The 11,544-nt window shown below is 39.5% G+C and overlaps 1 protein-coding gene across 7 annotated transcripts in view; it reads left to right on the top strand.

Moving 5' to 3' along the window:
• Window positions 1-208: 208 nt before the first annotated feature.
• TXNL1 (thioredoxin like 1) overlaps window positions 209-11,544 on the top strand; it is a 34,371-nt gene continuing 23,035 nt past the window's right edge. For 2 of the 7 annotated variants that reach the window (XM_057698850.1, XM_057698852.1), the window contains exon 1: window positions 258-588. In XM_057698850.1, coding sequence (XP_057554833.1) covers window positions 491-588 — 98 coding nt within the window. In that variant the 5' untranslated portion in view covers window positions 258-490. Of the gene's footprint in view, window positions 589-11,544 lie in introns of all 7 variants that reach the window. The other 5 variants (XR_009047970.1, XR_009047969.1, XM_057698853.1 and 2 more) reach the window with 4 other exon arrangements.

Genomic DNA, 11,544 nt, shown 5'->3' with positions numbered 1-11,544 from the left:
TTAGGAAACTCCTCGGTAAAACCCCCAGGTCTCGGAAGTGGAGAGGACTAAACGCACCTAAGTGCAATCTGCGTCTGCGCGTGTGACCTCTCCTCTTCTGCGCCTGCGTCGCTCCAGCCAGTGAGGGGCTCCTCAGTCGAGGGTGGGGCCACAGATCGCCCTTTAGGATTGGCCAGTGGGAGCCAAAACGGACGGCGCGGAAATGACGCCAAGGTGCGCAAGCGCCGGCGGCCCTGCCGCGCTGTGGCTGCCGGGTGCCCGGACGCCTTCCCTCTCCTCGCCTCTCCCCTCCCCCCTCCCATCCCCACCCCCTCGGCCGCTCTGCTCCCTGGCGTGACTCGGCACTGAGAGCCCCGGGAGAAGACGCCGCGGTCGCCACCTCCTCTGTCCAGGCCTCGGCCTTCCTGAGCCTCCCGCCTTCCTCTCCCGGGTCTTCTCTTTCAGTTTTGAAGCCGGTGGCGTCGCGGCCGCCCTGCCGGACTCTCTGAGAATGGTGGGTGTGAAGCCGGTCGGGAGTGACCCGGATTTCCAGCCGGAGCTGAGCGGCGCGGGCTCCAGACTCGCCGTGGTCAAGTTCACCATGCGAGGGTGAGTCTGGGCCCGAGCCCAGTGAGCCGCGGCTGTCCGTGCTTTCCTCTCCCTCTTTTCGGATCCCGCCTGCCTTGCGGCCTCCTCCTGCTCCGGAATGTCCGGCGCCGGCCGCAGCCCCAGGCCGCTGCCCGGTTAGGCCTCAGTTCCTGGGTGTGAACCCCCGTTTGTGCACCGGGGCGTCCGGGGCGGACTCGGAGGCCTGGCCGACCGCATTCCCCAGCCCGAGGAGTCCCCGCCCGCTCTTTCTGAGTCCTCGGAAGAGCTCTGCTCTTGGGGGTGGCCCGGCTCTTTTCCTTCGTGTCTGTGGGAGTCTCCCACAGCCGCCCGTCTGTCTGCTTCTTTCCCGGGATGCAGTTGTCATTTGCATCTTAGAAACCCCCAAAATTTAATTTAGCAAGCGCTTTGATTCTCCTCACCAGCTGCATATCTGGAAAACCTTAGGAAGACTGAGCTACCCCACGAATCCACGTAGCGCTTAGACCTAAAGCTCAGCTAATGCATTTTAAATTAAGTTCATGTTGGGTCAGGATGCTTCTTAATTTTCTACACGTTTTTGTGACTCCTTTGGTTAGTAACTTTGTAACTTAGGCCTGCTTTGCGTAAGCAATTGCATCAGATCACGGAAATTATGGTAGGTATATGTATATACATATATGTATGTATATACAGTGCAGGTAGAGAGGTGTCCAGACATCTGGCTTTGACCAAATAGACTCCATTTTTGACTTGATAGTTTAAGAGGACAGGGCACTTGAAAGATGTTATCTGGCTTTGGTAAATCTCAACATCATTCGTAGCTCGCAGAGCTGGCGGATCTTCCATGTTGGGTGTGTAGTGTGTTCCTGTGTGAGAATGACGTGTTGGAAGTAGGCATTCAGAACCAAGATTTGAGCGAGTTTGTGTATTTACCGACCTCCCATTGGGTATGTCAGTGCCAAGTCAGAAGGATTAGAAATCTCTTGATTTACCTTGACCCCCTGGTGTTATTTACACTTACACTAACTTGGAGAGGTCTACTACAGATATCACTGTTTATGTAACACATTTTGTCGTTCAAGTGACTGTATAACTGTAAGGCAGTGTTTTGAGTCCCAGAGCAAAGAGTGATTCAGACCTTATTGAACATGATTAAATAAATGTTGAATATCTAAGTGGTGGCGTTAGGATTAGATTAGTTTTAGGAGATGGAGTGATAGAGATGAAAACAAGTTAGGACTTACTTTGGGACCAGTCTCTCTCACAAAATTGGAAAGGGGCAGTACGTTAAGATTTTAAGGTTTGTCTTCCCAGTTTTGTTGATTTTATAATGACTAATTCTTAATATGAGGGAATACCTATACATTTGATAAGTCCTAGGCCAAAGTCGGGAAAAGGAATAGATGATTTTAACAACGACTCTCATTTTCTAATTTTAGTCAGCGGGAGCGTTTATACCTTTGTGCCTCAATAATATATTCTTTTTTCCCCTTACCATAACAGGGGGAGAGATGACAGAGTCATACATAATTTATTTGAAGTGAGTATAGTTATTGTCATCCCACTTTAGGCCAGGAACATAGTTTTCTCAAGCATCTATTTCTTCATTTCCTTTGCATCCCTCCTGGAAGCCTTATTCCTGTTTTCACTTGCCGTGATTTATCCATCCTGTTATTTTACTAAAACACTGTACAAATTATCATTCTTTTGTTTAAGAATTTTCAGTTGCTTTCCAGTATCTCAATTGTTTTTTTACTTGTAGTGAAACACATGTAACATAAACTTGCCATTTTAGTCATTTTAAAATATGCAGTTCAGTGGCATTAAGTACACAGTGTTGGGGGTTTTTTTGCTTCGTTTGTTTTGTTTTTCTTTTGTTTTTTTTTAATCTTTTTGGCCAAGCCGCACAGCATGTGGGATCTTAGTTCCCCATGGATGGAAGCTGTGCCCCCTGCATTGGAAGTGCGGAGTCTTAACCACTGGACTGCCAGGGAAGTTCCATTACATTCACTATGTTGTGCCATCATTACCCCTATCTATTTCCTAGAATTTGTTCATTATCTGAGACAGAAACTGTGCACCCGTTAAACAGTAATTCCCATACTTTCTCTCCACTGCCCCCAGCCCCTGGTAACCTCTCTTCTAGTTTGTCTCTATGAATTTGCCTGTTCTTGGTAACTCATTTAAGTGGAATTATATGATGTTTGTCCTTTTGTTTATGGCTTGTTTTGGCATAATGTTTTCAAGGGTCATCCATGTTATAGCATGTGTCAGGTTTTCCTTCCTTTTTTTTTTTTTTTAATTTAATTTCCTTCCTTTTTAAAGCTGAATAATATCGTGTTGTATGTATATACCACATATTGTTTATTCATCTGTTGATGGGCAATTTGGGTTGTTTCCATCTTTTGGCTATTGTAAATAGTACTGCGATGAACATTGGTGTGCAAGGATCTCGGATCTCTGTATCTCTGTGAATCCCTGCTTTCAGTTCTTTTGGGTATATGTCTATGAATGGAATTGCTAGATTATATGGTAATTCTGTGTGTAACTTTTTGAGAAACCACCAAACTGTTTTCCACAGTGGCTGTACAAGTTTGTCTTTCCACCAGCAATGCAGGAGAGTTCCCATTTCTCCACATACCAACTAGTTTTTAAGATTAATTAATTAATTAATTATTATTTTTGGCTGCGTTGGGTCTTCGTTGATGCGCATGGGCTTTCTCTAGTTGTGGTGAGCGGGGGCTACTCTTCGTTGCGGTGCATAGGCTTCTCATTGCAGTGGCTCCTCTTGTTGCAGAGCACGGGTTCTAGGCACACGGGCTTCAGTAGTTTGGCACGTGAGTTCAGTAGCTGTGGCTCACAGGCTCTAAAGTTCAGGCTCAGTAGTTGTGGTGCACGGCTTAGTTGCTCCGCAGCATGTGGGATCTTCCTGGATCAAGGCTCAAACCCGTGTCCCCTGCATTGGTAGGTAGATTCTTAACCACTGGGCCACCAGGGAAGTCCCTCTTTTATGTTTTAGTGGCCATCCTAGATGGGTGTAAAGTGGTATCTGGTGGTTTTGATTTGCATTTCCTTGATGACTAGTAATGTTGAACATCTTTTCATGTGCTCACTGGTCATTTGTCTTCTTTGGAGAAATGCCTGTTCAAGTCCTTTGCCCATTTTGAATTGGATTGTTGTTATTGTTGTGGAGTTATAGGAGTTCTTTATATATTTTATGTGTTAATCCTTTTTCTTATATATCATTTGCAAATATTTTCTCCCATTGGTTGCCTTTTCAGTTTCTTGATGGTGTCCTTTGATGCACAAAAGTTTAAAAATTTTGCTGAAGTCCAGTTTATCTATGGTTTTTTCTTTTGTTGTTGCTTGTGCTTTTGGTGTCATATCCCAGAAATCATTGCTGAATCCAGTGTCATGGAGATTCCTTGCTGTTTTTATCAAAGAATTTTATAGTTTTTACTCTTAAGTCTTTGATTTAATTTTTGAGTTAATTTTTGTATATGGTGCAAAGTAAGGGTCCAACTTCATTCTTTTGCATGTGGATATCCAATTTTCCCAACACCATTTGTTGAAAAAACTGTTTTCCATGTATTGAATGGCACCCTTCTCCAGTAGTTTTTTAAGCAATTAAAATAGTCATCACTTACATTCAATTTGGTCTGTGTATGGGACTTGTTTAAGCACTTATTGACACCTGCAGTCCTCAAAAATAATCTTTAAAATTATCTCCATTTTACAAATGAGGAAGTTGAGTCACAAAGAGATTAAATGACTTGTTTAAGGTCCCAGAGTTGCATGTGCTCTTTGGATTGTAAAGTGCTATCCTGTACTTCCCATCCTAAGCAGAAGGGACATGCAGGTTCACCTCTGTATTGCATGGAGCTTGACATTTTTCAGTAAATGTTGCCTTGAATAAGCTCTGCCTGCAAAATCCTTTGATGGAAGTCATTTCAGTTCACACTCGATATTCATTTCCCTACCTGTAAAATGGGAATAATAACATGAGGCCTAACCATATAATTTAGAGAATGAAATTTTATATATATATATATATATATATATATATATATATATATATATGTATGTGCATTATATAGTGTGGTAACATATTTTTGTACTGATATCTCCAAACTATTACTTCTTAAATATACCTGGATGCACTTGAGTGGTCATAAACAGGGCTAGTTTTTATCACTGATGGGTAAATGCCAACTTTAAAAGGATATACATTTTCTTTCCCATAAAACTCAGCAGTGGATGATTTTTATCTTGAATTCATGAGTGTACCACTTTTGTGGATATGTTTATCATATATTCAGTTTTTTAAAAAATTTTTATTGGAATATAGTTGCTTTACAATGTCGTGTTAGTTTCTACTGTACAGCGAAGTGAATCAGCTATACGTATTCATACATCCCTTCTTTTTTGGATTTCCTGCCCATTTAGGTCACTACAGAGCATCAAGTAGAGTTCCCTGTGCTGTACAGTAGGTTCAGTTTTCTTAAAGCAGGTCTTACTTTGTAGTTGGTTAGATGTTATCGTTACCATCCAAGAAGGTTGTCAGTGTATATTAAGATCATGAGATCTAACGATTATGGTAGTTTGTCCCAGTAATACTTTATATAATTGCTGTGGACTGAAGGTACTTTATCGTATTACAGAGTTAGCAGGCCCAGCAGTCCATAAGGACCAGGCAGATAATATTAGGGAGTGAGGTAGGTGACTGTGTGATAACTAGGGCATGGTGAGGCCCTAGAGAACATGTAGAGAATTTTTTTTAAATAAATATTTTTATTGAAGTATAGCAGGCATGCAGAAATGTGCACAAACCATTTAAGTGTATAGTTTGATAAATTTTTGAAGGGGTTACGCCTGTTTAATCAATACACAGATCAGGAATACCAGCATTGCAAAATCACCCCCCCACGCCCCGCCCCCCCAACCAGGCTCCTTCTCACTCTTGAATTTTAACACTACAAGCTAATTTCGTCTGAATTTGAACTTTATAAAAATGGTATCACATAGTATGTAATCTGTCTGGATTCCTTTTAAGAGCATGTAAGTACTTTTAATCTTGGCAGTTCACTTAGAGATGATAACCAAAAAAAAAGCACAGAGCAGGCCACTGTTTGGTGGGTTTTGGAATAGTAGTTAAGAGTTGGGTTTTGTGATCAAATTTCAGCACTGTACTTCCTTGTTCTTGTTTTTAAAATGAGGAATTGTAAAGCTTAAATGAATTTAAAGGTTTTATAAGTTACCTGATGCTTAGTGAATGTTGGCTATTTTGTATTACTAATAGGACCAGTAATGGTTGTGCCTGTCCATTAGTGAATATAATACATCTAGAAATAACCTAAAGTTACACCCTGCAGAAAAATAAGCTTTTAAAATATGTCTTCGGAAAGCACATGCATTTTCCACACCTACACCAGCTGAATGTGTTTACACGTATTACTGCTCGAGATGGAGCACTGACTACTTTAGCAAATAGGAAAGAATAGCAAGTTCTTGAAATAGAATCTATTTATATTATGATTGTGAACACAGATCTTACTGATTATGAAGATCCTAAGGTGGTGCTTTCAAAGAAAGCTGATCTCAGATTGGCTTTAGGAGTTAACTGTTCTAGTTGTGGCCCTGCCATTAACTAGAATATCTCATCTTGATCAAGTCATTTAACTTTTCTGGTCTTTGCATCTCATTTATTGAATAATTGTGTTAGGTCGATTTTAAAGTTTCAGTTTTGTGGGTTTGGTTCTTTATGTTTTGCAGAAAGCTAGAGGGTTGTTGGCTGAGTTTTTTGTTTGTTTTGTTTTTCTCAAAAAGTATAACTCAGAATCCTTCTTACATATTTGATCTAACAGATAAGCTCTCCATCAAAAAGAAGTTCAGAGTGGAAAAAGAACTCTTTTTTTTTTTTTTTCTTTCCTTCTTTTTTTAAACCCCTGGACTAGATGGTCTCTGATCTCTTTTACAACAAGCTGAAAGGTCCTGAGATTATGTACTATCTAAGGGCTGCAAATCAAGGGCTAAGCAAGAGAAAAAAGAATAATCCTGAAATTTAGGCATGCTTGGAGCATAATATTTTAGAGATAGGAAAGGTCCTTAAAGAATTTAGTCCCTTCTCACTGGAGGACACGGGGTGGGGGGTGGGGAAGCGGAATCTGGGACGAAGTGCGAGAGTAGCATAGACATATATACACTACCAACTGTTAAATAGATAGCTAGTGGGAAATTGCTGTATAACAGAGGGAGATCAACTGGATGATGGGTGATGCCACAATGAGGTATCACCTCACTCCGGTCAGAATGGCCATCATCAAAAAATCTAGAAACAATAAATGTTGGAGAGGGTGTGGAGAAAAGGGAACTCTCCTGCACTGTTGGTTGGAATGTAAGATGGTACAGCCACTATGGAAAACAGTTTGGAGGTTCCTTAAAAAACTAAAAATGAAACTACCATATGACCTAGTAATCCCACCCCTGAGCATATACCCAGAGAAAACTGTAATGCAAAAAGAAACATGTACCATAATGTTCATTGCAGCACTGTTTACAATAGCCAGGACATGGAAGCAACCTAAATGCCCATTAACAGATGAATGGATAAAGAAGATGTGGCACATATATACAATGGAATATTACTCAGTCATAAAAAGGAATGAAATAGAGCTATATGTAGTGAGGTGGATAGACCTAGAGACTGTCATACAGAGTGAAGTAAGCCAGAGAGAGAAAAACAAATACCGTATGCTAACTCATATATATGGAATCTGAAGAAATGGTACTGATGAACCCAGTGACAGGGCAAGAGTGCAGATGCAGATGTAGAGAATGGAACTTGAGGACACGGGGCTGGGGTGTGGGGTAGGGGGCGAAGGAGAAGCTGGGGTGAAGTGAGAGAGGAGCATAGACATAGATACACTACCAACTGTAAAATAGATAGCTAGTGGGAAGTTGCTGTATAGCAAAGGGAGATCAACTCAATGATGGGTGATGCCTTAGAGGGCCAGGACAGGGAGGGTGGGAGGGAATCTTGGGAGGGAGGGGATGTGGGGATATATGTATAAATATAGCTGATTCACTTTGGTGTACCTCAAAAGCTGGTGCAAGAGTGTAAAGCAATTATATTCCAATAAAGAGCTAAAAAAAAAAAAAAAGAATTTAGTCCCTTCTCATTCTTCACAGAGAAATCAAATGATTTGTTCATGAGCTCAGCTAATGATGGAAATTTAAGTTTACTTTTAAATGTTAGTGGTAAGTGAGGAAAACATCTTAAAATAACAAATAAGTTCATTTGAATGATTATAATGTGAAAGTATGCTACTGTATATATCTGTGCTTCTGTGTTCTATGATTTATTTTGATTTTGACTAGGTTGACATAGGTTGACTAAAGTTCCAACCTATGATGGCTAACTAAAATTAAACAAAGCACCTAGATAAGGTTAAATTTTGAAAGGGAACACTTATTTTCAAGGTAGCCATTATTTTAGTGCAGTCTGTTTAGCTTCAAGAAGGGTTTCTTTAACTCTAGTTAGCTCATACATGATTGATCAATAGAGTGATGATGTCAGTACAGTGCAGAGGTTGTATTGGTTCATAATTCTGTTTTTCCTAGGTAGTGAAGAGCAGGAATAGAAATAGAACCTTTTGCAGGAAGGAGAAAAGCCCTCAGCCACAGAGGCAGGCTCCCTTTCAGGTTCCTTTCAGAAAGTCAAAATTAAGATTAAACGGGAGCTCCTGCAGCCAGCTCATGTTCCCCAGCGGGGGTCATTCTCATGTTGCGCTTGCTTCCTCCTGTCCCTACCTGGATGGCAGCCCCGCTGGCTCAGAGCTTCCCTTCCATCTGGATTCTCACAGCACCTGTAAGTGGGCACTTCCACTCGATCATTTTTGTACATTTTAAATATCCTCTGAGGTAGTCTCTAGGTCTGAGCCACCTGCCTGTCTGTCCAGGTATTTCCTGAATACTAGTTAGTTACTGCTTTTCTTAGGAATGTTTTTAGAGTTGCATGGATTTAAATGCCTTACCTCAATCTTATTTTTTCCATAAGCCTTCTTATTTTTGAGTGCATGCTTTTACAGAAAGAAGGTTTTTCAGGAATGAGAAAACCTGATATTGTGTGTATACCAGGTATATTTTGTGGTATAATATAGCATGATACCTGTGCTTTATTTGTGACTACTGTTTAAATGCAGTTAACATTAAATCCTCTATTTGCAATTTATTTAGTATTTTATGAAAATACCTGTTTATCATATAAAAGCAAGGATGCAGAAGTATAGGTAGTTTTAAAAGTCTCCCCTAAATTCTCTTCTTTTTCCAATCCCACTTTACAGAAAAGTAATTGTTTATTGTGTGACCCACCTAACTTTTAAATATCTATTTATATACATATATAACATAAAAACATATATAAATACATATTTTTAATGGTCATAGAGAACATTTTATCGTGAGAGTTTTCTTTTAAACTGTATAAATTATCCTTATCCTTTGGTATGAATGTGTCATAATTTTTTAACTTGAAGTATAGTTGATGTACAGTATTGGATGTTACAAGTATACAGTATAGTGATGCATAATTTTTATTTATTTACTTATTTATTTATTGGTTGTGTTAGGTCTTCATTGCTACACGGGCTTTCTCTAGTTGCAGCGAGCGGGGCCTACTCTTTGCAGTGCGTGGGCTCCTCATTGCCGTGGCTTCTCTTGTTGCAGAGCATGGACTCTAGGCACGTGGGCTTCAGTAGTTGTGGCACGTGGGCTCAATAGTTGTGGCTCACAGGCTCTAAAGCACAGGCTCAGTTGCGGCACACAGGCTTAGTTGCTCTGCGGCACATATGTGGAATCTTCCCCGATCAGGGCTTGAACCTGTGTCCCCTGCATTGGCAGGTGGATTCTTAACCATGGCGCCACCTAGGAAGCCTGTGATGCATAATTTTTAAAGGATACACTTCACTTATAGTTATTATAAAATATTGGTTGTATTCCCTGTGTTGTACAATATATCCTTGTAATTTATTTTATATGTTATAACTTTAAAAATAGTTTTCTATTGATTGCCATTTAGGTTATTTCTAGGTTTTTTTGTTTGTTCGTTTAGTTTTACTATTTCAAACATTGCATTGAACTTACTTATACATATTACTGTGAAATTGAGTAAGTGTAAGATAGGAGTGACTTTTAGAAGTGAGATTGTTGAATCTTGGGTTATGTTGTTTAAAATTGTTAGATAATGACTGAATGGCCCTTCAAAAAGGATCTACCAATTTGTACTCCTATCCATAATGTTTAAGACTTATTAATAACCAGAAATATTCTACTAAACTAAACATAGGTTTTGTTGACTGTAAATGTTTGTTCCTTTAAAATTTAGTAGCAGGGCTTATTCGAGCATTGTTAGATCCAAAAATTTACTTGCAGAAGCATCGTTTAATATTTAAGAAATTAACAGTTATTTTCTTGACATTTTGGTGTGAGTCTTAAGGATGGCAAAAGATATAAATGCTGATTAAAATGTTAAGAACGGAGAGAAAATCAAAGCTTGAATTTGAACATTTTGTGCTTTAGAATTTGCTTTTCCTGTGTTCCTGTCTGCTAAAGCCAAGACTTTTCTAATTTTCTGGAACTTTTATTGAGATGCACACAGTACACAATTATAAAAGTATACTTTAGAGAGTTTTCACAAACTGAATATACATGCACGTTTAATCAGCTCCTGGACAAATAGAACAATCCTAGCCTCTTGAAATCTCTCTCGTGCTCTTATCCTGTCACTGACTCTCACAAACGTAATTATTGTGCTGACTTATAATACCATTGATTTGTTTTGCCTGTATTTGAACTGTACATAAATGGAATCATATAGTGTACTTCTTTTCCATGTTATTTGTGAGATTTATCCATATTTTAGCATGAGGATTTACATCAGTTATTTTCATTGTTGTATAGTGTTCCAGTGTGAATAACTACAGTTAATTTACTCATTCTGTTGTTGAAAGGAACTTAGGAGGCATTCAGTTTTTGGCCATTAGAAATATTGCTACTACCAGTATTTTTTTCAAATGCCCTAAGGCAAACATAATGTAGATATTTCTGTTTTATATATCCTAGAAATGGTCGTAAGTAGACATAAATCTTTTTTTTTTTAATTTTTATAAATTAACAATCATCTGTTGCCATACACATATCCCTGTATTCCCTCCCTTCCTTGACTCCCCCCACCTCGAGTCCCCCCCACCCTCCCTGCCCCAGCCCTCCAAGGCATCTTCCATCCTCGAGCTGGACTCCCTTTGCCATATAACAACTTCCCACTGACTATTTTACAGTTGGTAGTATATACATGTCTGTGCTACTCTCTCGCTTCGTCTCAGCTTCCCCTTCACCCCCCGCCCCCTCCCATACCTCGAGTGACATAAATCTTGCATTAGCAGATACTGCCAGTTTCTTTTCTTACACCCTAAAGTGGTTATAACAATTTGCACTGTCACTAACAGGTCAGTTGCTCCAGGTTCTTGACAGTACTTCCTCCTTTATTGTTTTAAAGATTTTGGTGGGAGTAGTTTTAATTTGCATTTCCCTGGTTTCTGTAGTGACTGAGGAAGTCTTTTTCTGTTTATTGACTGTTTGGATAACCTCATTTGTCCAGTTTAGGAGTATCCTTTTTATTTTGGATGTCAGTCTTCTTATTGACTTGTAGGGGCTTTTTTTTTACATATTAGAGGTGTGAGTCCTATGTTTGATGTGTTTTGTGGATATTTTTTACTAGTCTATGGTTTGTCTTTTCATCCTCTAAATGGTAGTATTGATGAACAAAAGGTTTTAACCTTAATATTTTCCATCTTATCAAGTATATCCCAAAATGTCAATTCTTCCCTTTTTTCTTTAATGCTTTTTGTGTTTTAAGAAATAAATCTTTGCTTACTCCAAGGTTTTGAAAGTATCTTCTGTATTTGTTTTCCTAAAACTGTT

The sequence above is a fragment of the Hippopotamus amphibius genome, chromosome 11 (genome assembly GCF_030028045.1).
Source record: "Hippopotamus amphibius kiboko isolate mHipAmp2 chromosome 11, mHipAmp2.hap2, whole genome shotgun sequence".
Taxonomy (NCBI): Eukaryota; Metazoa; Chordata; class Mammalia; order Artiodactyla; family Hippopotamidae; genus Hippopotamus; species Hippopotamus amphibius.
The sequence above is the reverse complement of the archived record's forward strand: the minus strand, read 5'-3'. Positions and strand labels throughout refer to the sequence as shown.